At 42.6% G+C, this 26,242-nt stretch overlaps 1 protein-coding gene across 1 annotated transcript in view; it reads right to left on the bottom strand.

Annotated features, from left to right (window-relative positions):
• Dtna (dystrobrevin alpha) overlaps positions 1–26,242 on the bottom strand; it is a 171,084-nt gene that overhangs the window by 16,108 nt on the left and 128,734 nt on the right. Inside the window, 5 exon segments of the mRNA XM_052741642.1 lie at positions 1,039–1,198; positions 12,145–12,241; positions 19,824–19,937; positions 22,630–22,727; positions 23,762–23,846. Coding sequence (XP_052597602.1) covers positions 1,039–1,198; positions 12,145–12,241; positions 19,824–19,937; positions 22,630–22,727; positions 23,762–23,846 — 554 coding nt within the window.

The raw sequence follows: 26,242 nt of genomic DNA, 5'->3' as shown, positions 1-26,242 counted from the left end.
TGAGTGTTGATTTGAGAGCAGCTGGGGGACAGGAAAACTCCATCTACAGTTATCTTGATTTTTTTAAATTGATGTGGGAAGACCCATCTTAATAGTGGTTGGCGCCATTCCCTGGAAAGGGGATCCTAGGCTGTATAAAGTGGAGAGTGATGTAACACCAGCATGCGTGTGTTCACTGCCTGCTTCCTGACTGTGGCCAGGGTGTGACCAGTTGCTTTCAGCTCCTGATGCCTTGACTTCCCCACCTCAACCTGTGAGATAAAATTCGTGCTTTATCTCTTCTGATGTTTTTGTCAAATTTTTATCTATCAGTGGAAAAAGAATCAAGAGACAGGGTCCTCTGTGGAGAAGGCTGGTCACCAGCTCTGCTCTGCTCTTCTGACCGTACAGTCTTAGCCTGGTAGCTCTGATTACAGAAGCCAGGACACAACTCTACAGAGCATCTCAATGCGAAATCTGTGAAATGACTTGTTTTCCATCACCTCAAAGTTGGGATTATTTAATCTGTATCTTGATTTTTTGATGATGACATGAAATAAGAGTAGTAGACTGGATTGAATTTAAAATGTCTTCATGAAACGTTATAAAGGAGTTCTTGTGCCCGAGACTCCAAGATTTACTAAAAAGTGGAGCAGGACAACAGAAGCTAAAAGAAGACCAAACAGTAAAGCAAGGAAGAGCACCAAGTGACTTTCTAAAATGCATAGGCCAGCTCTGACAGAAGATAGAGGACTCCCTAACAGAGATGACCAACCCGTAATCTGCAATCCCATGCAGCTCAGGATAGCTGTGACCACAGCACAACCCCAAGCTACAAACCTACTGAAACATTGTGAGGTTTTCTTTGTAACCTGACTCCACAGTTTTTCAAGTATCAATTTTGTAGATGAATAATGTGGCCCTGAGAAGCCAAAGGGTTGGACGCTGCCACCAGTGTCCATACGGGGCTATAACGACTCTGATTACCTACTGCTCAACGGATCTTGGTGAACTGTTTGCCAGGCACAAGCAGAACGCAGTAAAGGAGAGGGTACTTACTCTGTGCAAATGCCTCTTGCACATCTCCCCCTACCCCCGTGAGGGAGTCCTGAGGAGTGTGTGTTGGCGTGGAGCAGGCAGATGCTGACCGGATGGGCATGGGAATTGGCCTGCTGATGGTGTGGCTGGGGGAAGAGCGAGGGGACCCTGCCCCCTGGGTCTGCAGAAACAAGACATATCGTTAGTTTGCTTTCACAAGAAATGCCCACATACCTTCTCTAAAGTCTCAGGTCCCATGTTAAAAAAAAATGGTGACAACAACATTCCAAAACAGGAGCAAACCTCAGGAAACCAAGGAGACTCCCCTAAACCTATCTGCAGGTGTAGACTGTCTTAGGGATCTATCATACATAATCTGAAGTGTGTGTTCATATGGACTGTTCTACAATATGATATCTTTGTCCTTGCCACAAAGCTGTTGTTAAACAGATAATTGCAAGGTGTGTATATTTTTCTGGGAAACGTGTCCTACATAGAATAAAAGACACACAGGAGAAAGTCTTCAATATGGATTAGGAGACTATTCAGTACAGATATGGTACATTTGTTCCCTAATTTCCAATCTGCTTTGGCCTCATCTTTAGGCACAACTCAGATCATGTCTCACAATATTTCATATTGTCTCAGGTAATTGCATTGAGATGTACATTGCTTAATCTCTGTTTTACAATAAACGCTGACATTGTGAAATTACTCTGCAAATCAGTGATCTGAATGGGGAAGCAGGAAAAGAAATCTTGCTGTCTTTTATTCTTTCCTTCATTAACCAAATTTAACTAATGATTTTACATATGTACATATCATGCATGTTCAACCCCAGGTGAATGTATCTACCTCCCCAAGTGTCTATCATTTCTTCACAATAAAAACATTCAAAATGCTTTCTTCTGGCTTTTAAAAATAAGTTTTTATCTTGGGAAATTATAATGTGATTATATTATTTGCCCCTCCTTTTCCCTTTTTCCCATGTACCCCTCTACCCTTGCTCTCACTCAAGTTTATGGCTGCCTTGGAAATGATGTGGATATTTGTAGTCCTCCTACCATGGAGTAGCATGCCAGAGAGTCTTCCTCTTGTCTAACTGCGTCTTGGTACCCACCCTTCAACATTTCCTCCATCATTTCCTTTGCTCTCCTCTCCCCAGATTCGGAAAAGCACTATTTCACTCTCCATCTCTTAGCATCCATTTTTTATATTTCACATATGGCATATGGGTAAGCTTATGTGGGGCTTGTCTTTTAGTACCAGACTTGTTTTATCTAACATATCATCTTCAGCTCTACCCCTGCTGCTGCAATGACAGGACTTCTGTGGGCTGAATCATATTCCACTAACACACACACACACACACACACACACACACACACACACACACACACACACGCACACGCACACGCACGCACGCACGCACGCGCACACACACGCGCGCACACACACACACACACACACACACATTCACTGTATTTTCTTTATCTATTCATGAGCTGACGGTCACTTTTGATTCTCTGACTCCTGTGAACAGAATTGTGATAGGCATGGTTGTGTAGACGTCTCTTTGATATACTGACTTCATTTCCTTTGGATAATTCCCTCAGTGGTATTGCTGACTCCCAGGGCAGTTCTAACCCTACTCTTTTCTGCAATGTCTGTACTAATTTACATTCCTACCAACAGTGTTCTCTTCCCTCTGAATCCTTGCCCACACTTGTCAGCTTCTGTCTTTTTTATAATCACCATTCTTAGTACAAGGAGGTGCTATCTCATTGAGGTTTTGATTTGCAAGGGTTGTGGTTTCTAATTTTTGGTTACTGCTTTCTGAGGGCAACACCCTTTTCTCTAGACCTTTGAGAGAGATGCAGTTTAGCAGAAGAGTGAGATTAGCAGGGTTTAGAAAGGGGTAAAAAAAAAAGTAAAAATCAACTAGAACACTTATTTCTGCGTTGAGATCTTTGGTGTGAGACCTTGAATTTTAAAGCTTCGTTTTTACAATGAGGTCCTTGAAAATAGACTCCTGGTTTCAGTAATTAGTAGAAAGTCAAACATGCATGTAAAACATGCAGGGAGAGCCTGGAGAACACATGTAGCCGACCATGCACTCTTAGTAGTTCCCTCCCAGTCAGAGTGAGAACTCTTTTTACAGAAGAAGCCAGAGAGAAATTGCCTACCTGTTCACACTCTTAGACCTGCAGCCCAAGAGCACTGCTCTGGAATATTCTATTTAGACTTTTGCTTTGGGTTCAGCTGTTTGCAGTTAAACACCCCACCCCCACCACACACTCGCACACACATCATTCCTGTAAAACGCCATGCTGTTAGCTCTCCAGGGCTCAGCAGCATACATCATTGTCAAATCTATAAAGCGAAGAAAATCCAGAAACAAAAACAAGGCAAACTGGAGCATGGCACAGAACTCGTGTGCTGCCCGATGGGCTGTGGATCCGTCTTACACTTGTAACAGTACCTGTTTGCAATGGTCTGTCCAAGCTCAGGCAGGAGGAGTTGGGTGCTGATGCTTGCCTGCTTTCCTCAGCCTGCTCAAAGAGGGGCCTGGGTTTTCCAGAAACCAGCAGCTCAGCCCCCTCTCTTTGAAACCTTCTGCGTCTGAGCTAACCCTGCACTTCAAGCTCCCGTGTCAATGATGAATCATTTCTCTGTGGAGCTGAACATCCTCCTGCCCAGAGGGTTTTATCTACAGCCTGTGGATCTCTCCCCATGACCCGTGAAGTGGTTATCACCACCCTGGGTGTGCAGTTGTGGATCTCAGGGCTCTGAGAGCAAAAATGATTGCCCCGGAGAGGTAGCGAATAGTAGCGGGACCCGTCACTGAGCCCAGGGTCTCTGAGTCCTCTGGGCTGCAGAACTCTTTATGAACCATGGCTGGTGGAGTGTCCATCACAGAAACAGATGTTAGTCAGGTGCTGGCTACCCCTGCTGTGCACCTTGTCCAAGGTAGGGCTTGGGAAGCACTCCTGGGCTTTTCTTGTCTGTCTTCCTCATCAATAGACTTCAGTCACAGGAGGGATTGGTGACTGGGGGTGGGAAATGAAGTGGGACAGAGGGTGGTAGCCATAGGCTCCTCTTGGCTGTCCAGCATGGGTCACCAATTTAACCCTGGGAAGCCAGATCTTTTGTGTTAGGAAGTTCACACCCCAAAAAAGAACTCCATTTTTCTGTATGCACTTTACAGGGTATCGAGCACTTTCCCACACACTGTTCTATTTTATTTTCCTAATATAGTAACAAAGATAATACTATGTTTGAACAGCCGTTTGAAATCTATAAAGCACTTTAACTCTCTTACAAGTCAATGAGGTGCTATTATTCTCATCCAGGAGGTAAACACAGGGAGGCTCAGAGAAGGTAGCTGACATATGCAAGATCTCCAAGTGAAGAAGTGGCGGAGGTAAGTGGCGGATCACAAGTTTGGGGCTTTCCCACAGCGTCCCAGGGTCTTCTCAGGAAGTGACCAGCATTGCACACTTCCAGCCATATTTTATTAAATTTGGGAAATTTTAGCAACTAAAGGCTGAAAGCTTCCACCATGGCCACAGCATGGTGCCCCCGGCCTCATGGCAGGCCAGGTAACACATTTTCCTTGTTGGGTTGTAGAGAGGTGTGGGTGCCCAGGGTGGCAAGGAGGGCCTTTAGGCTGTGAAGTCAGGGCCAATAAGCTCTCATTTGTAAGTCTGAAATCTAAGCAAGCCTAACAGACACACATTGCACTGTGCATTTGGCCACAAGAAGTTGCGAAACTACTGATGTAGTTACATCATGTTACTCTTCAAAAGCCTGAAACAAATTAAGAGTTCGGCAACATGGTGGCACCCCCCAGTGCTTTCAGCTATGGTGGTTATGGCCACATTGCAGTCTTTGACAGGCTCTGCAAGGGTTGTCCCACCCAGTTCTGCTTATAGTCTGTATTCTGTGCCAGGGTCCTCTTGGCTGTGCCACACTCTTTAGCACAGAGTCCTCATGGGGCTTTTACCTCTGCTGATATCTGTAGGGAGGTGTCAGAGCCTGCCCGCTATAGTGCACTGGGCTCTCTTAGATGTTTGTATGTCTGAAACATTCCCAACCCCATATCTTCCTGCTCAGTACCCATTTCTCAGGTAACTTTTCCCTTTCTTCTTCTGTTTCCTGTCTCTAAAACTCCCAACAGTGGATCTGTGTTAGAGAAAAATTACTGGGTGTGGTTATTTGTTAAGAGAAAAATCGCTGATTGAATCTAAATGACACCAATGTATGAACGGCTAATAGCCATCATGCCCAAGTCATATCCAAGCAAATATCTAATTGCTGCAATTTCAAGCAGTCTGATTATGTAAATAATTTTGGTGGGAGATTCTGTGGTTGACAAAAAGATTTAACTACATCTTTTCTGCAACTTGGACCTCCCAAGTCATGTCCATCTTTTACCCAGAGTTCTCAGAGTAGAATGCTGGTTGCCTGGTAACCATGTCCCCAACTCTCTATGACAGGACACTGCCTCGTTTGATACTTAGCACCTACTATAGGAAACGGCATCTCTGGTGTTGCTTATGTCCCACTCTTAAAGGGCAATGGGACAGATCACTGAGTTACATTTTCACATGTTTTCTGTTGCTGGTCATCCAGCATAGCTGTCTGATACGAACTTTAGGATGAATTCCCACAAATTCCCCGAGAAAACTCTTCCTTAGAAATTACTCAGTGATTAATGGAGGAAAGACATAAGAGACAGTGGTCTATGCAGATCAATATATGGATCCAACATTCCCAAGGAGGGCTGATTTATGGATGAAGGAAAGCATATATCACAGTTGGCAATTTAAATAGCTCTCTTCCTAGAGAATAAATGAAAAATTAATTTCTACATGCATCTTCTGACTCCACTCCACCTGCTTCCCATCAATTTTTCAAAAGCCTGGTAAGATCCATAAATTTCCCATGTTTTACAGGGAGTATTTTGGTTTCTACTGAGCTCCAGAGATACAGGAAGGATGCTTCAAGGAAAGGGGCCAATGTGTAACTGCGGACTAAACCGACCCTGGTGAAGTGCAGTGTGTTTGTTACCCATCCTCTCACTAGAACCTGCACAGTCTGCCTCCAAGGTCTGGCTGAGGAGACTACCTGGCCCTGCATCTTGCAGCCTGACCCCGACTGGCTGTGTCCCACAGCCTGGGAAAACGAGGAAGCACCAAGTCACCAAATGTCATCATCATTATCATGATTTTGATTCCTGGGCTTTTAAAAGGGCTGCTATGTACAAAATGCAATGGGCGACTGAGGACATGGTTGATTCCAAATGGTCAAGAATGAGGCAATGTTTAACTCAGGTGTTTATCGAGAAGATATCTGGGCAGGAAAGGTGATAGTATGGAAAGGAGAGAAGAGTGTCTGAGTTTTGGGAAAGCTTGAGCAAGACTTAGGACTTGTGAAGAGCATCAGAAACATGGCAGAGAGACTGTTGGTGCTGAAGCTAGTACCAGGTACCATGTGAGGAGCAGAGAAAATAAGGAAGCTGAGAGGGGGAGCGAGGCTTGGGAGCCGTCAGTGTAGATGAGCTCCTGAATGAGAGGGTCAGTGGCCACTGGGTTTGAACAAAAGATCTTTTCCCCCACTTCTCTAGAATCAATCAACCACAACTTTAAAAATAAGATTGTGGGTGTGTATGCGTGTGTGTGTGTGTGTGTGTGTGTGTGTGTGTGTTATAGTCTGATAGAGTATACTGTATATTCTTGAGTACTAGATACTAGCTTCTCTATGCAGACAGCATCTCAAGGTGAACTTTGCCCCTCACTTTTCTGTGGAGGACTTATCAGCTCTGTGGGAAGTCCATCAAAAGAATAAGGAAGGCTAATCATGGAAGGAGAAACCAAGGCTGGAAAGTTGGCTCTTTGTGGCCTGCTCATATTCTGTATTGCATTTGAATGGGACTAAGGCATGGAATTTTGAATGATGGCAGACTCTTCTCCCAACCAAATAGGGACCAGTTTGAGCCCAAGGTTTAAAACGTTCAAATTAATCCTTGTTATGAATCCAAAGAAAGAAAGATTCCTGAAAATAAACACAACCTGATTTGGGTTCCTGACTATTAAGTACCCTATATCAATTACCTCTCTTATGCAATGTACTCCTCCAGGAAGTATCTGTGGTATGTTGTGTAACATACAGGACATTGACACTCTCAGACATTCATTCTACTATCTATTGAAAATGTACTCAGGAATGTATTGACAGCAAATACTACAGACATTCATATCTAGGGACATATCTGATGTTAATAGAAGCAAGGCAATCTTATTGGGATGTTTCTGTAACTTCTGAAGCATAAGGATAGTTTCCTACTGTTAAAAGCAATTACAAGAGATCTAAACAAATTGAAAGTCATGTTCACATTTCCTCCACAGACTGAGACTGTTAGTTAACTTTTAGGAAAAAAAATAAGTGAATAGGTATGTGTGTTCAAAAATTTGAAGAGTTTATAGATGACTGTCTATGTCTAGCTATATATTTGATGTTCAGATAGCATTTTCATAGAAGGTTTTCACACTCACTGTCCTTTAGAATATCCCCGGTATTCTTGGGAGGTGCACACTACTGTAGTGTTTGCAATGGTCAGATTAGGTTACATTCTCAGTTTCCTTACCGTTGTGAGCTAAAGCAGAGGCCTCTGTAATTCAGGCCTATCTGCTGTAATCTTGCTAAGAAAATCACTGAGGCTTTATTTTGCAAACTCAAAGTTAAGATACTCGGCTTTAGACCTGTACACAATGGTTGGAACTGGGACTATACCAGAAACTCTAGAACATGTTGCCACTTCAACTACAGGCAGCTGCTTTCCCCCTTAAGATCGTTTTTATGAGAGCTCATTTTATAGCTCCTCCAGTAAATCTTAAGGGTGCACAAGGAAGAAAAAGGGTAGGATAACTTGGATTCAGGTTTTGTAAAAAACACAATTTATTGCTTGTGATACCATAATCATATTATATTACAGGCACTATTTTTAAAATTCATGTTCTGTCCTCATGGGGCATAGTTTCATGCATTACCTATAACAAGAAACAGTATATGTAAGGAATATAAATACCAGCATAATAAAACGCTACATTGAACCACACGAATTTATAACAAAGCAGAGGTTATTAAATCAAGCATGATTTGTTGTATGGGGCATTTTTGAATTTGATTTTTACAAAAAGAATGTTCCTGAAGGGGAAAGACTCATAAAACAGAATTTAGAAGTAGATGCCAATCTAAAACCTCTAAATTCTCTCCTTAGATCATGCTATCCCACAAGGACTCAGTTTGGAAGGAATTTGTTCACTTTTTTCATAGATCCAACTCAGGGGCTGGATTTTATGGGGTTATGTCTTTAGTTTTGACTAAAGGTCAATGTAAGCCATGGCCACTTGCAAACTATGACTACATTTTTTTCTACTGTATTGTTCAACACGTTTCTATAAAGCTCTTAAGGAAGGCTTGCTTTACTACTTAACACAGTAGATATTCTGAGCTTTGAGAAGTGGTATTTTTATGCTGATAAAACCCTGGATTACTATTTCCCTCTTGTTTTATTGCTAAGGGTTCAGAAGAACCCTCTGACCCTTTACGGGGCACAGTGCCATTTTCTCTTCCTTGGTCCCACATTCCTCTATTTCTGCTTTATGAAGCTGCTGTTTCTATGTTGTGGCGTAAGCGACCTTGACCCCAGGTCAGTTTAAGGACAAGCCTGAGTAGAAACCAAGCAGATGAGAGTGAAGCAATGTGTTCCCCACATTTGGGCGGCACTGACAGATGACCTCCATCAGCGCTGCAGTGCCCACAGCTGTGACCCTTCAAAGGGCAGAGGCTGGGAGGGGTTCCACAGGAAAGGGCTAGAGAGGGAGGTGGTGACAAAGATCTACCTAAAGGGCACTTCCACAGCCTGGCTCCATGCATCCACCAACTGTCTGGGTCCACAGAAGCCTTTCAGAATATACTGCTTGGGAAATGGAGGGAAGGGTTTCTGAGAGAAATGAATTCTAAAGCAAGGCAACTACCCTTTCTATCCAGTGGGAGGAGAGAGTTGGATTAGAACAGCATTTTCTGGTTCCATGTGCATGCAGGGAAAAGCCTGTTTGCAAAGAGAGATATCAAGACTAGGCATTTGCTCTGCCATGATCTAAGTCCAGTGGCCATACCCCAGGGATGCAGGGATGGACAGTGATACAGGCTACACATCAGTGCATCTTTAACACAAGGGAGTCATCCCTGGTGACAATTTGGCGTCAGCTCAATAAAGTAATTTTTTTCATAATATACAAAATAATGCCGCATATTGTCTTTATTGTTTGAGTTACAGATTAGTTTAACACGGTTCTTTTCTTTTCTTATTTTTTTTCTTTTACAGACCTTGGGAATGAAGAGTTAAAAAGTTTCCAGGGTTTTGCAAACATTCTTTGTTACACATAAACACACAGAATGAATAATAGAAAAGAGCATACAGAAGAATTAACAGATCTGTTGAGATTGGACAGGTTGAAGTTCTAATTAACCATGGATAAAATGTTAAATCTTTAAATAATACGAGGAACTGGGATATATCATCATATACTTTGGTACATGCACAGGTATTCAAGCTGCTTTTCTTTTGCTCTAGTTTATTGTAATTTCTCTCAGTGTGCTGTTCCTTCTGCTTGCTTCTGAACCTGACCACAAGGTCACACACAGGGCTTCAGGGTATGACACAGTCAGACAGTCATGATGCCTCTATGCCCAGAAGAAAGATGTGTGGAATGACTTTATGAAACCACAGAGCAGAAGGGTCCTTGGTAAGAATGGAAGGGAAGAAAGTTGCCTAGTCTTCATAGAAACTTGTTAACAAACAGCTTTGGAGGAAACTAAAGAGATACGAGGTGGACATTCAGCTATCAAGCCTAGTCTTACACAGTTGAACATATCTTGAACACAGGGTAGAAGGCATGGTCTCGTAGTTATGTGATGGAAAGGGATTTATTACCTGATTCTTATGAAAAGAGTTTCTACACCTTTTCAAAGAAATGGAAGCTGAACTGAGTGTTCACAGTGTGGAGGTTTGCTCTTGTGGGCTGCAGCTGGGGAGACAACATTGACCTTTGTGCAGCTCTAGCAACTGACCTTCTGCTAAGAGAAGGGTCTGGTCAATAACCTCAAAGAGCATGACATGGATTTGAAGTTTAACACCCTTGGGGATCTAAAATTTTCCCAACGAATCACAAGTTGTTCTCTCTTCTAGACATGAAACAGGTCTTCATTTGTTGCCGACATCAGTGACAGTTTATAACAGAATGCTGAATTTTATAATCTCAATTCAAGCACTACGTTGAAATGGAAGCAAATTAGTATTTTTTTTCTTTCCAAACTGAAGCACGGACATACATTAGAGGCCAAAGCAGGACGACAGCCCTCCACTGTTAGTTAAGACCTGCAGTAGGGGACATAACTTACTCCCTGCTTCAATTCTTCTTCCTACAGAAAGATCGAATCAATAACAATTAGATTACCCAAGGTTCCAACCACAGCATGTACACAGTGAAGGAAGGCAAGAGCGGGGAGGCATCCACATGGCTTGAACACCTCTCCTGGCTTCTGCCACCCCTGTGAGTTTAGTTCCAAGCCTATTTAGGTATTTGAGACAACAGACCCCCATTCCTTTCCTCCGTGTGTCTGATCTGTCTATTCCAGTACTTGTATGTCTTGGTACAATGTCTGTGTTCAGTTGGGTGGGGTTGATCCCATAATGGCTGCTGGCCAGTAGACTCCTGTCTCATCACTGAGTGGAAGAAGCATAGGAACACCAGCAGAGAGATTTGCCAAAATTTCCTGCCATTCAGGGAAGGGCAAGATGGGCTCAGATATTTTCATCCAACATATTTTCAAAGGGAAGCAGAAAAGAGATTTTCTGTTGCATCAAATGAGATAATAGGCTAGAAACAGGTTACCAATGATCCAGTCTTATCAAAGACAGAACCAGTATCAACCAACCAACCCCCCAGTTCTACACTTCATATGTCTAGCACACTGGAAGTAAATCTTGTTGAGTAATGATAAAGCATTTCCCAAACATATTATTAAAGAAGGGATTTATGGCCAAAATGTTGGCTAAGTTATAAAACGGAGCAAAGAAACCAAAAGAAAAAATGCGACAAGGGCAGTGTCTGGGACAGAAAGCGTCACAAAACTGTTTTTAAAAAAGTGTTTAAACAGAGAGAAAGTCAGGAGGAAAGGGAGTAAGAAAGGAAAGAGAAGGAGAAAGTAAAGAAAAAAGAAAGGACAACGGAGAAATGACAGATGCTGGTGTGTGTGGGGGGGGGTTGGAAATGCGTGGACTGAAAACTAGTCTGCAACTCCTGTCTCACAGTGAATGCACAGGGACATCCCCCCTGCGGATCTCCCATCAGAAGTCCCAGTTGCGGCCTGTGGCACATGGAAGCTCCTGTTTATATTGGTCCCCACGTTTCCCTTAGGCCAGACGACCACACAGCACCGACATCACTATTGCCCAAGTGGCCACGTGTCTATCTGCTGTTAACTTGGAAAGTAATTTAGCATACACTGGTGACAGAAACGAGAACTTATTAAAGGAGATTGCCACTTCCAATGAAATAATAACCGACTGCATTCTGCAGGACTTCTACCGTTTAATACTTTTCCCTCAGTTTGCACTGGAGACCCATGGAAGTCATGTGACTTGTTGGAGCCACAGAAATGCAATAAAAGATTTGCTGTTATTGCTCAGATTTGTTTAGTCACTATTTCTTAATTTTACAAATTAGACATTAGTCTGTGTCAAGCTAGTCAGAACTGCTAAAACTGAACAAAAGCATTTATAAACAAATCCAGTTTTAGAATATTAAAGGACATAAAGAGACTGAAAATAAACAAAGAATTTGCCCTATGGTCTTTAGCAGCCTAGTTCCAGAGAATGAGAGCTACCACTGATTGACTGCTACTGTTTCACACGCGTAAGAAATAGTTCCATATTGGAGCTCACAACATTTTGGGAGGAAATTGCATATAGTATTGTAAAAGCCATTGCAAGTTATGTGCAAACAATTTTAAAACAGCATAATAGTAGGTCAGAAACACTGATGTGAAATGACTTACCTTCAGCAGTTTCATGAGACCTTCCAACTGGACCATTAGCTCTCTCCGGCTCTCCTGGAGAGCAGACATCCTCTGCTCTAGCTCGTCCTTGCGCTGTCTAAGAAAGAAGCCACCATCATCAGAAAAACAGTCACGTTGAGCTAATTCTATTTCCTGGTTCTGTGGGTGTGTGGTGGACTGTCTCCAAGAGGGTATGTCTAGTTTTTGATACTTTTTCAATGGGTAAATGACTGTAATGTGAAGGGTACTGTTATTTGAAAGAAGTCACAGGATAGAAGCAGGATAGAAATCCTTCTTGGCATTTCCACATTGTGTTTACTATCTTGTTGCCTTGTTCTGCACTATGGGCTTCAGAAATCAAATACAAACCTAACAGTCACTGAAAAGAGGTAGCCCTGCAGATCTTCTAAATCCAAAACAATTACTATAAATTCACATAAAATTTGCTACGACCTCTGGAAATCTGATGTAGGGATGTAGTTTAAAGTCTGTTCTAGCATGTGTACAATTGGTACTCCTCTGAGATGAAATAGTAATGGCCATTACTGGCCATGATCATTCTGAAGTATTTGGTTTGGGCTTGGTTTCATAAAGTGAAGTCAGGATAGCATGTTCCCACGTACTTGCTCTATAACTGAAAAATGATGAATAAAGCTTGTGTTTGTTTTACGGAATTTCTATTAAACTGTCAGCAGAATGGAAACCAATCTGCACTCTATCATTTATGTTGACATTAAGGGGTATGAAAAAATCCTCCAGAGGAGGGAAAGAAATGAAACCGCAGGGAAAGTAGTATTAGCTAGGCCCAGGGGTGCAGGCTGTCATCTCAGTGACCTCGGAGGTTGAGACAAGAGAGTCACAAACTTGAGGCTTTCTTGGGCTACACACAGAGTGGGTCCAAGGCTAGCCCAGAGAAGGGAGCAAGACCCTCTCTCAAGATGAGAAGTAAAAAGAAGAATGAGGGTGTGGTTTAGTGGTAAGTCTAGGAAACTCAAGGTTTTTTTTCTTTTTCTTCTTCTTCCTATTATGTTGCATCCTGACCACAGTTTCCCTCCCCCCTCTCCTCCTAATTCCCCCCACTCTCCTCTAACCTCCCCCCCCCCAGAAAAGACCCTTTCCAGAAGAAGACGGGCCTCCCATGGATATCAACAAGTTACAGTAAGACTAGGCACCCTCCCCTTGTAGTAAGCCTAGATGAGGCAACCAAGTACGAGGAATAGGGTCCCAAAAGCTGGCAAAAGAGTCAGAGACAGCTCCTGCTCAAACGGTTAGGAGTCCCACAAGAAGACCAAGCTACACAACTCTAACATATGTGCAGAGGGCCTAGGTCAGTCCTGTGCAGGCTCCCTGGCTGTCAGTTCAGTCTCTGTGAGTCCCTATGAGCCCAGGTTAGCTGATTCTGTGGGATTTCTTGAGATGTCTTGACCCCTCTGATTCCTACAATCCTTTTTCTTTCTCTTCTGCAGGGTTCCCTGAGCTCTATCAAATGTCAGACTCAAGGTTTTATGCTCAGTTTTCAGGACTACAAAAATAAAATCAAACATGGGACCAGAGAGCTGGGTCAGTGCTTAAAAGCATTTGTTGCTCTTCCAGAGGACTTGGGTTCAATTCCTAGCACCCACATGGTGGCTCAAAACTACATGTAACTCCAGTTCTAGGGGATCAAATACCTTCTTTTGACCTCTGAGGACACTATAAGCATGTAGTATATATATTCGCATGCAGGCAAACACCCATGTGTGCAAAATAAAATAAAACTAAATAAAATTAACAAATACAAAATCATGAAAAATAAATGAAGCAACAAAATATTGCTTCAGATTGGTGACACATATGCATATTTTCCAAACTGACACCAGGTTCATTATTTCGTGATAATTAGTGAGCAAATTAATATGTATTTTCCTTGTCCCCAAAGGGATCTTTTGCATGGATTGAAATATCAAAGCTTATATTTTTAAAAATGACTGGATTCCTTAGCAACATGCATTAATGTATGCATGCACATGTCTCAATTACACAGACACCACACTAAGTAGACTTACAGCAGGGCCTGTGAAATGAAAAACTGACAGCATAATAAATATCACAGTGAGTTAGGCTGTGACTTATTCAGCTGAAAGATATTTATTCAGAGGGGGACAGGTTAGGAACATAAATGAAACATTTTAAATATGCTTTTATATAGAAATTCTTTACAAGGACTTATAAACATAAAACTTACAAGTATCTTAACCTTTGCTGCACATATATAATAACATGTATGCATGGATTCTTTTCCTTTTTAAATTTTTATTTTAAGTGTATGAGTATCTTGCCTGCATGCATGTCTATGCACCATGTGTATGCCTCATGCCCCAGAAGCCAGAAGAGGCCTTCAGATCCCCTGGAACTAGAGTTACAGATGGTTGTGAGCCATGATGTGGGTGCTGGGAATTGAACGTGAGTCCTCTGGATGAGCAACCATAGATCTTAACTGCTGAGCCATCTCTCCAGCCCCTGTGTTCTTTTGACACTGGTGCCTATTTCCTTAAACCATTTTCCCTTTAACTTTCTTTCTGAATCCAGAGACAAGGAAACAGCCCATGTTATATAGATTCTTTTGCCTGCTGCCTCCTTGGGCAGAAGCTTTCTGATTTTGTGTGCTTCGTCTCATCCCAAAGTCTCCTTCAGTGACAAAAATCTCGACTGGTTTTCTTTAGACTTATCTGCACACAGTGTTCTCTGTATATTTACAGTAGGACTTGAGACAAGAGTTGGTAATATTCCTGATTTACACTTAGTTTTCACCTCATGATTTCTTTATGATTTTTGGTCACAGGAGCCCACTGAGAAGATCAGTGAAAAATTCTACTGTTGTAGGTAAAAAATACTAAGAGAGGCATTTAAAACCTCAGAAAAAGCGAACTACTATTAACTTAGCATTAGCCAACATAAGTCAATCTTATTGCACATTCATAACATAGCAGCAGTCTTAAAAACACAGCACCAAAGTCACTTAATAATGCCTTTGTTCAGTCTGCTCTCCAAGTGTTCAGAGCAACAGTTACCGATGAAGCCCAGTTATCAATGTATGTTGCAGCCTCCACATTCAAGGTCATCAGACAGCATGAAGGCTAAATAATGTTTTGGATTTCCTTCTGTTAAGTGTATGAATTTGTAAACAAATGCCTTTTATTCTGAAATTCTATAAGATTATTTTTAACGTAGTATCTATGTGTTAGAATCTACTTTCTCTTAAGATAGGTTTCAGGACAACAACATTTTAATATGAATTACATAGAAGATATAACATACATCCACAGTAACTTTCTGAATTTGAGGATTGGACTGTGGTTATAAAATAATGCGTTTTTCTTAGGAAGCATATGGATACTCAGTGCTCTAGGGTCATGATGTCTGCCACATTTGTTTAACTTTACGGAATCTCCGTTTCCACATTTATAAAGGGGTACAATAGAGTACAATAGAGCCTTCCTCCCAGGTTTGTTATTGCGTTCAGTGGTGCAGCAGATATGCAGCTTAGCACCCAATAAGTGCCAGGTGGTTAGCACACAGAAGTGCCTGTTTAGAACCCCATCTGGTCTGTTAATGTGGCTTTCAGTTTCCCCGTGGCTTAAGTAAAAAGGGAAACATAAGCATTTAGAAAAGTCACAGTGATTTTAAGACTAAAAATAAAATTGAGTATTCATTCAAGCAAGTTCCTGATTTCTTGTTTTCTCAAGGGAAGATTCTGGAAGGATGGAGTACGAAAGACACAGTAAAGACTCCCATGGATGCTGTTCATCCCTGTGGACTACGACCAAAGCAACTTTGTAAGAGGCCACTGTCTTAGAGCCCTCTTGAAAGTCTGAAATAACAAGAGACTAAAGCACAGAATTCCCAGGTACTTATCTATCTATCGACCTATCTATCTATCTATCTATCTATCTATCTATCTATCTATCTATCTACCTACCTACCTACCTACCTACCTATCTATCTACCTATTTAAATCTAGGTGTCTGTGTAGTTGTGAAATCTCCAAATTCTGGCAATGCTTAGAATAGAGCAAGAAGGGGCCACTGACAAATGTGGCGGGTGCACAGATATCTAGAGAAATAGCCTTCTAGAGAGGATAATGCTTCCTTCAGGATAAAGAAATAAACAGAATATAGAGGAAGACCATGGCCAGCTGGGCACCAGCTGACAGGAAGTGCCAATGGCAAAGAAGTTACTGGTGATTCTAGATTTTTTAAGAAGTAAGGCTTTGTGCTCAGCTGAGGTCATGGTGTGCCCACCTTCAGGGTACAGGAGGTTGGTTAGAACTATGCCTGTTCCGTGATGGCTTCATGGGGGATAGGGAAATATCAACTGGAAAAACATCAATGACCCGGCCTCATCTAACCTTCTTTCTAGTCTCTCCTCCACGTGGAACAGAAAGAACACTTTGAGAAACAAAAGCCATACAGGAGAACCATCAAAATTGCCTATGAAAATTCCTCTCCCAAATCTCTCCTGTAGAGAACAGGGTGAGCAGTAGAAGAGATATAAGTGGCATTTCAGGCAGACACAGGTGCGACCCAGATCCTGGCAGACCAATGACAATTCCATTTCTCCGTGACTGTCAAGCAGTCATTTGCTTTTGCAATGTATTTGATGAAGATGATAAGAAACACCATCATCTGGAAGCAGATGCAGAGATCCAAGCATTAGGCCTGGCTCTGGGAGTCAAGTTGAAGAGAGGGAATAGTGATTATATGAGTAAGGGGCAGTGGTCAAGATCATGGTGGGGAAATCTACAGAGACAACTGAACCAAGCTCATAGGAACTCACAAACTTTGGACCAACAGCTGTAGAAACTGCACGGGACTGGACTAGGCCCTCTGCATACAGGAGACAGTTGTGTAGCTTGGTCTGTTTGAGGTCACCCAACCCCCCACTGCAGTGGGATCAGGATCTATCCCTGGTGCATGAACTGGCTTTCTGGATCCCATTACCTATGGTCTAACAACCTACTCACCCTTGATACAGGGGGGAGGGGCTTGGTACTGCCTCAGGCTTTGCTGACTCCCCATGGGAGGCCTTATCCTTTTGGAGGAGGGGGGTAGGCTGGAGGGACAGGAGGAGAGATAAGATGGGGATTTGTGGTTGGTATGTAAAATGAATAAAAAAACTTCTAAAGGCTGGGCAGTGGTGGTGCACACGTTTAATCCCAGCACTCGGGAGGCAGAGTCAGGGGGATCTCTATGAGTTTGAGGCCAGCCTGGTCTACAGAGAGAGTTCCAGGACAGGCTCTAAAGCTGTCTTGAAAAACAACAACAAAAAAAACCCAAAAAACAAAACAAAACAAAAACAAAAACAAAAACAAAAAACCAAACAAACAAAAAAACCCAAAACCAAAAAAAACCCAAAAAACTTCTTAAATTAAAAAAAGGAAACACCATCATCTTTCTTATCAATTTATTTTCATCTCCTCTAGGAAACTGTGTAGTAGAGTATGTAAGAACTTATAGTGGTCAGAATAGAACACAGTCCAAATAGAAACCATAGAGGTATCTGGAAGAAATTTCATTAATTAAGTCATTTTGCTGTTAATAATTAAATTGTTAATGAAGTAACTAATTATTGATTAAATTATTTAGTTATTCAGAAGTATAAGGCAATCACTCTACATGAAGCAGCATCCGTAGGTTTTGCCAGTCTCTTTTCAAGTGAAGCCTTGGTAGGTCTGCTTTAGTCATAGGCATGGGAGAGGCAGGACCTGCTGCTCAGGCCAGGCGGGCTGCAGGGCTCCTCTGGTGTTCATGTGTCTGAGGAGCCGAGCTAGGATGGAACCCTGAGAAGCACCCATGGTGGCGTGCAACAGGGACTTTATAACAAGGGCAGGAGGAACCGACTGACTTTAGAAAAGAGACTTTTCTAAAACTTCATTTTGATGAGTTTCTATGAAGAGACACCTGTACTCACCATAGAAACTATCGATCACTAGAGGTACACATGCAGTAGACTCAGCATATAAACCAAAGGATAAGAATATGTAGTTTTCCATAGTTAAAGCTTTTTTGTGAAAGATAAATATGGTCTTCTTTGAGGGAATTTACTTCTCTGTTATTTATTCCATAAATACCTGAATACTTGTCATAGACTTATTCAAGCCATGGTGCCAAGTCAGTTTCAGGAGAGGAACCTATAATAATACCTACATTTTTCAGCATAGAAGTAGTGGGAACAATTGCAGCCCTCATCCAAGGCAGACTACTTCAGCTCTCTGCCTGAGAAGGCAGTGACACCCAAGAGAGTAGTCATGACCTTCCACAGTCCCTTCCAACTCAAATATCCTAAGGTGACAGATTAGACAAGGTTAGGCTTTCCCATCCATGGATGAACACAGAGTAGACAAGGCTAGGCTTTCCCAACTATGGAAGAACATAGAGTAGACAAGGCTAGGCTTTCCCAACTATGGAAGAACATAGAGTAGACAAGGCTAGGATTTCCATTCCATGGATGGACACACAGAGTAGACAAGGCTAGGCTTTCCCATCCATGGATGGACAGAGAGTAGATAAGGTTAGGCTTTCCCATCCATGGAAGAACACAGAATAGACAAGGCTAGGCTTTCCCATCCATGGGTGAACACAGAGTAGACAAGGCTAGGCTTTCCCATCCATGGATGGACACAGAGTAGACAAGGCTAGGCTTTCTCATCCATGAATGGACACAGAGGCATAGCATCGATTTTAAAATAGGTGCTGGGGACCAGACTCCAGCCCTCATATGTGCTATATAAGAGTTCTACCAGTGAGCTAATTATGTTATTCTGAAAAACAATTGAGACAAGGTCCTATTATATTACTAGGCTAGCTAGTCTTGAATTCCTGGTCCTCCCGAATCAGGGTCTATATTGGCTCAGATTCCAGATGTGCACCACAAAGCATGGCTCTTTTGAAGACATGATTTAGAGAAAATCAGATTCTGTCTGTGGGCTACATTTTAAATCTTTCAGTTTAGAAGCCTGCGATGTTTATTTAGCTGCTTAGGTGTTTGGTTTTAACGTACACACATTTTGATGGTGCAAGTGACTGAAAACAGCCAAGTGAAACTTTTTTATTCCAGTGAAGATATTTTGCTTTTGATCTAAGGAACACTTTGTCCTTTTCTCTCTGTCTAGGAAAAAAAAGTATAATCTCTCAAAATTCTCCAGATCTCAGTGATCCTGTGTGTTTTATTGAAAAAGAAAGATCAGCAGCTAGGTTGGTGCAGGACTGTGTGCTGGCCAGCTGCTGCCAGACGGTGCTAAACCCTGGGGCTAGGGCCATGGCTTGGCACATAAAGCTCTTGTCACACACGCAGGAGAGCCAGATGCCATACTCTCAGCCCTTACATAAGTGTCGGGTGGGCATGGTGCCCCATGGTAATCTCAGTACTATTCAGGCAGAGGCAGGGGACCCTGGGAGAAAACCGGCTGGGCACACTAGCCCCATCAGTGAGCTTTGGTTGAGTGACGAACACTTCTTCCATATATAAGGCAGGGCGTGATGGAAAAAGACTCCCGACACCTAACCTCAAATGCCCAAATATGCACCCGTACACATGTGTACATATATGCATGCATACAGACCTCCCCACAAGACCCATTTAAAAAAGGAAACCAGTCTCTAACATTATGTTCCCTGGGGAAATGTGGGTCCTTCTCTTACCTGAGGAGCCGGAGTTCCGCCAGCAAGGTTGGGTTCTGCTGAGCCTTCTCCGGTGTGGGCTGAGAAGCTTGCTCATGTTCTAGCCGGAGTCTCTGGATCTCTTGTAAGATTTCTCTTGGGAGAGAGAAAGAAGGAAGAACTGGTGTCAGTGTTTCCCTGGACACCAACATGTGAACACACCAGGCCAGCAGGACAGAGAGAGAAGTGGGGTTGTCCTGTGACACCGACATGTGAACACACCAGGCCAGCAGGACAGGGAGAAGTGGGTTGTCTTGTGCTTAAGAACAGAGCTGACCTTCCTCAGCCAGGGGATGCCCTGTACCCATGGAGTTTGGATAGGTGAGGGGAAGGCTCACCCTATCTTTACCACACCCAAACCATGCAGGCTGCTCAGTGAGCTGCTGATTGTTATTTCTAGGACCTGTCCAGTAAGTAATGCTGTGCTGTGGTAACATATCCAACACTGGTGAGTGCAATGTTTGGTATCTCTTATTATTTATGATCACACTCTGACACCACAGAATACCCATGAATACCAAATGAGAGATGCTTGAGAGAGAAGAAAGTATAAATGATGCTCCCTTGGCAAAAATACATATCCTTATTCTTTTACTGAGAAAAAATTTTTCTCTTGCTGAAATTATCAGAGAAATCCCAAAGTCATATTTAAAAAAATCTTCTTACTTTATATCTTCAGTTCTAGCAATAAATCTCAAAGAAGGCAGCCTTACAAGGAAAGGCTTTTAAAAGGATTCATTGTAATTGATCATGTGACACAATGGGACATTATTGATGCTTGAATGCCCTGCACTTGGGTGAGCATTAGGTCGGCCACCAGTGACATGGAACTGTGCAGGGTCAATTATATGTAAGGAGATTTGAAGCCATTAGGTAGGATTATTAGTTATATACTCTTGGGGGACAGGGAAGCATCAGGTTTCTACTTAACAAAAGGGCCAGTAAGACAGCACAAAATATTGAGAAAGGAGAACAATCTTTCTGAGCAAGTTGGGGGGTAGGATGCCTTTCCATGTTTCAAAATTTTAAATTGAGAGGGGACGGGAGGGGGAGAGGGGGAGCGGAGGGGAGAGGAGGGAAGGGGAGGGGAGGGGAGGAGAGGGGAGGAGAGCAGAGGAGAGCTTCACCCTGCCCCTACCCTCGGGCGTGCATCATTCCTAGAATATAGATAGGATATAGAATGGACAAGTTGTTCCCCATGACGAACTTACTTAGAACTGGGTTTGAGCTTTGCCTTGGCTACTTATTATTTTCTCATTCAAAAACATTTATTCAGCACCTACAATTTCAGGTGCCCTTCTGGGCCATGCAGGTTTTTGGCATGACCTCTGTTCCTAGAGAACTTCCATTTCATTCGTGGATGATGGGGTTAAAACAAGAAGTAGAGGCGTAAGTGGCATTATTTTGGACATTGGGGGCACGCACACACACACACACACACACACACACACATACACAGGAAGTAGTCTTAGGGGGTGATGCCCCCTAACAATGAGGGGCTAGCCTGTAGAGCCCCATAGAAAAGCTCTCTAGGCTGAAGGGAGGGCTATTAGGAAGTAAAAGAAGCCATCAGAGGCTGGAGCGTGATGGTCATGGGCACTGACATTGAAAAGGTATGCAGGACTCCGGGGAGCTAGCACCTTGCAGCCATAATGACAGGAGAGGGTTTTAATCAAAATGTCATGGAAAATCAAGAGGGTTTCATCTTGGGAAAAATACCACATGATTTGTTTCAAAAATGACAGGTTGGTCGGTAGCTGCTGGTGGAGATGCTATGGGAGCTTTGGGGGAGATGCTGCAGAGACAGAGTAAGTGGGTTTAATCTGTATTGAGCAGAGATGAGACCTACTGATGTAGAGATATTTGGATTAAACAATGGGATGATGGTGACGCTGCCCCTAGTGTTTCTTTAGCCTTATAGGAGGACTTCTTGGTGAGATTCCTACTCATCCTTGAGCAACAGAGACACATTCCACCTTGTACCCAGGAAGATCCTCCTGAACTACAGCTAAGAAAACTAGAAAAGCCAGGCGGTGGTGGCACACGCCTTTAATCCCAGCACTCAGGAGGCAGAGCCAGGTGGATCTCTGTGAGTTCGAGGCCAGCCTGGTCTACAAAGTGAGTTCCAGGAAAGGCGCAAAGCTACACAGAGAAACCCTGTCTTGAAAAGCAAAAACAAAAAAACAAAAAACAAAAAAAAAAGGAAAAGAAAACTAGAAAAAAGGGAAATCAGAGTATCCAGGGTTGTCTAACATTCATCATGTTGATAGTTCTGAAACACACACCCATAGACATACATGCACAAACACATACACACAAACATACACACCCCTTCACACAGGCACCCTCCCCACATGCTTGTACACATCTACACACACAAACATACAGATAAACACGCATATACACACTTACACACAGGTGCACCCACATAGGCACACACACACACACACACACACACACACACACACACACACACACACATGCACACAAACACACCCACCCACACACAGGCACATCCACACAGGCACACACAAACATGCACATAGACACACATCCACACATAGGCATGCATGCACACAGGCACACACATACACATATACATACAAACACACACAACAGACACACACAGTCACACAACATGCACACACACACACACACACACACAGTCCCCTACCCACACTTTTATAATGAAGCTCCAATAGCCATCTTTACAGCCTTGCGCTATCCTCCCTTAAACTGGCCTGTAAGGAAATTTGAAAAACTCAAGGCCCATGTCCCCAAGCCCTACCTGTTCTTGTTTTCTAGCTCCGCGATCAGCTGCCTTTGTTGTTTATTTGCGTCGATGGTGAAGGAGATGTCGGGGGCATTCCTCTGCTGAGTTGGCTGCTGTAAAACATGGGGTTGACACGATTTCATATTAGGAATGGGAATTCACATGTGAGATGGGCGTCACGGGATATGCAGACAAGGAAGGAGAAACTACCCCATGGGGCAAGGAGTGAGAGGAAGAATAGGAAATTAAATTGCCATTCATTCTAAGAGCAAACTGTTCTCCAGATCTCCAATATACCTACACAATGGAAAATAAACACTTCTTCCTCAGGTTCTCAGATACAGGAGCGAGATTGGGTAAAGGGGAGGCGTGTGGGGCTCCCAGTTGGGCATATCACACTACTGTAGAGTGTGGTTGATATATTGTGCACCCCAATAAACTTATCTTGGGGTCAGAGAACAGAACAGCCAGTATATTAAACATAGAGGTTAGGCAGTGGTAGCATACGCCTTTAATCCTAGCATTCCCGAGGCAGAGATCCATTTAGATCTCTGTGGCTTCAAGGCCACACCGTAAACAACCAGGCATGGTGACACACACCTTTAATTCCAGCACTTGAGATCTCATGTCTTGCTTGGGAAAGATACATGCCTTTAACCCCAGGAAGTGATGGCAGGAAGCAGAAAAGTATATAAGGTGTGAGGACCAGGAACTAGAAACTTTTAAAGCTTTTAGGCTTTTAGCAGCAGTTCAGCTGACATCCATTTGGGTGAGGACTCAGAGGCTTCCAGTTCAAGGAAACAGGATTGGCTGAGAAGTTGGTGAGGTGAGGTTAGCTGTGGCTTGTGTTCTGTCTCTCTGATCTTCCAGCATTCACCCCAATACCTGGCCCTGGGTTTGTTTTTATTAATAAGACCTTTTAAGATTCGTGTTACAGTAGAGGTTGTGTTCCTTAGTCTATCATATTTTCAAAACTGGGAACTCATTAGCAAGACGTCATAATCATAGCAACAAAGACACGAAAAAGAAAAAGAAAAGCACCAGTTTTCTTTGTAATTAGCACCAGGTGTAATGACAACAATGGACTGGGGCTTTTGAAATTCAAAGACGCTGGAGGCCAACAGGAGTGTCCTTTCATTCTACTTACGGAGGAGGATTCTGCTGCCAGGCGTGCGGCGTACCTGGCGATCAGCCTGTGTTCTTCATCAAGGCGGTTTGAACTCTCAAGCATACTAGAGAGAACAAAGCAAAGAGGGAACTGTCAGGCCACTCGGAGAGATTCATGTATTCCTATCACCACTAGGGCCTTCGGCCATTGCAACGCCAAATGTTTTCAAGCTCTCACATATCTCTTAGATCAACGATCTTCAATTTGGGTTCATGACATGATCTAATATGTGGCTGAGAAGGTCAATAAGTCCTTTGCCCAGGCAGTTCAGTTATCTTATGAAGAAGGCTCCAATGAGAAGTGATATGACTTTTCTGATGTTTCAGATATAAGAATGCTTTCTCTTTAATTTTATTGCTTTTAATATTTTCATTTCATTTCACAAATAACTCATGTCAAAAAGTGACAGTATTATACATATGGAAGTATTCAGGAAGGGGAAAGACCCAGCTGTATTGTGGCACTGGTGGCACTCACATCCTATGTAATCTCCCCCCTTTCCTGTGGTCTTCCCTTACTGACTTTAAAGAACAGAATACGGCAGAGGAATGGAATGTCACTTCTAACATATGGTTCTAAAAGACTGTGGCTTCCATTTTGGGTGCCCTATTTCTTAAGGTCTCTCGTGACACTTGTCCTGAGGTACTCTGGATCCCATGTCGTAAATCTGCCAGTAGGACGAGGACCCAAGCCAACCAGGAACCATGTGAATGAATCCCTACTGGGTGAGGCTGCTGTTGATCCTAGAGCAAGAGGGGAGAGATGGACCGTCTCCCCACAAGCATCCTGAGTCAAGAGCATCTTGCTAAGTCAAGCTCAGATTCCTTCATGAAACTGCGAGATGGTGTTTGTTTCTTTAGTTGGCTAATAATCTCTAGGGTAATATGCTACACTTGAAGAGCTGGCTTACATGGCTGTGGACTATAACGTTATTTCTATTTGCTTCCAAAGACACAGGGTTAAGTGGTGCTTCCCAATGGCATGGATAGAAAGTATTTAGTGGCTCCTGTTGTGTCATAGGAACTGCTCACATTAGGATAAGGCTGTCTGAATCCCTGAAAAGTATACGAGCACAAGCAGTATGAGCCTCTCAGCGTTCAGAAAACTTCATCTTCTGAAATTCTTCATTTGAGTCTCTGTTTGGGTGACACTGAGGAGAGTTCAATGAGACACTTCAGTGACACTAATCTCATTAACAGATAGCTCTTGGTTTATTTTTCTCCATTATTATGATGTGGATGAGGCCAGAATCAAACTTTTCTACTGTTTCTCATTCCCAAGCATGTTTATATCATTCTCCACTGGCCCTTCCACGTTTGTTCTTAAAATAAAACTAATAAGGGCCAGAGAGATTGTTCAGCGGCTAAGAGCATTGGCTACTCTCCCAGAGGTCTCAGATTCAATTCTCAGCAGCCACATGATATCCATAACCATCTGTAACTCCAGTCCCAGGAGACTGGACACTCTCTTTCGGCCTATGGAAACAGGCACATGTGGTACACAGGCATTTGTGGATGCAAAGCACTCATATACGTAAATAAATAAAAATCAAATAATAATGATACTTGTGATTGCTCATGAAAATACATATTCCTATGCCAATATCATTAAGAGTTTTCCATTGTGAAGACTCAGATCCATAAAGTAACACACCGTTATTCTATATGTATATTTGTATATAAAAGTAACATGCAACATGGTATCTTAAACTTTATTTTAAAGTAAGAAGATGAGTGGATCTATTCATGTTTACTAAGCTAGGAACTCATTCCTGTTAGCTGAATTTGGACTATCCTCTGCATCATTTAAGCTCTGTTCTTATCTAGATCCCTTACACCTGTCAACCCTATCAGTTTTATTCTCGAACAGTTCCATTCTAGACAGCCTTTTTACAATAAGTAAACATTCCTGAATTCCAGTGTACTAACCTGTCTCCATCCACAGAAAGAGGATTTTATTTCTGATTGTTCATCCAAGGTAATACATGCAATAAGCATCCAGTCACCACACTGTCTGGAACATGTCATGTGCTCAAAAATATTAGCTACTACATTGTTTTGCCTCTTGATAACTTTGTGAATCACATTAATGATTCTTGTCTCTTAAAAAAATTTCAGCTACTATCTGAACCATCCAGAGCGGGGATTCTCAGACTTTAAAGTCTAAACATGCTGCTCAGTGGCACAATACTTGAGTTTCTGAACTCTCTAGTGGGGTTGGCGGGACTGGCTGAGGTTTGGGGGTATAACTGAGAATTTGTATTTCTGATGAAGTTTTAGAAGATGATACTCCTGGTGTCAGAAGATTCCTGAGCAGAACAATCTAGAAGATCTAACAATTTAAACAAAACATCTGCATACCAAAAATAATGACCATATCTAAACCATATAAAATATACCATTTTGTGAATGTTTGACTGATATTCACATAACTGTTTGATATTTTACAGACATTTTTCTG

This window comes from Peromyscus californicus, unplaced genomic scaffold, assembly GCF_007827085.1.
Source record: "Peromyscus californicus insignis strain IS unplaced genomic scaffold, ASM782708v3 Scaffold_17__1_contigs__length_78620276, whole genome shotgun sequence".
Classification (NCBI taxonomy): Eukaryota; Metazoa; Chordata; class Mammalia; order Rodentia; family Cricetidae; genus Peromyscus; species Peromyscus californicus.
Note: the sequence above shows the minus strand (reverse complement) of the source record. Positions and strands in the feature narration are given on the sequence as shown.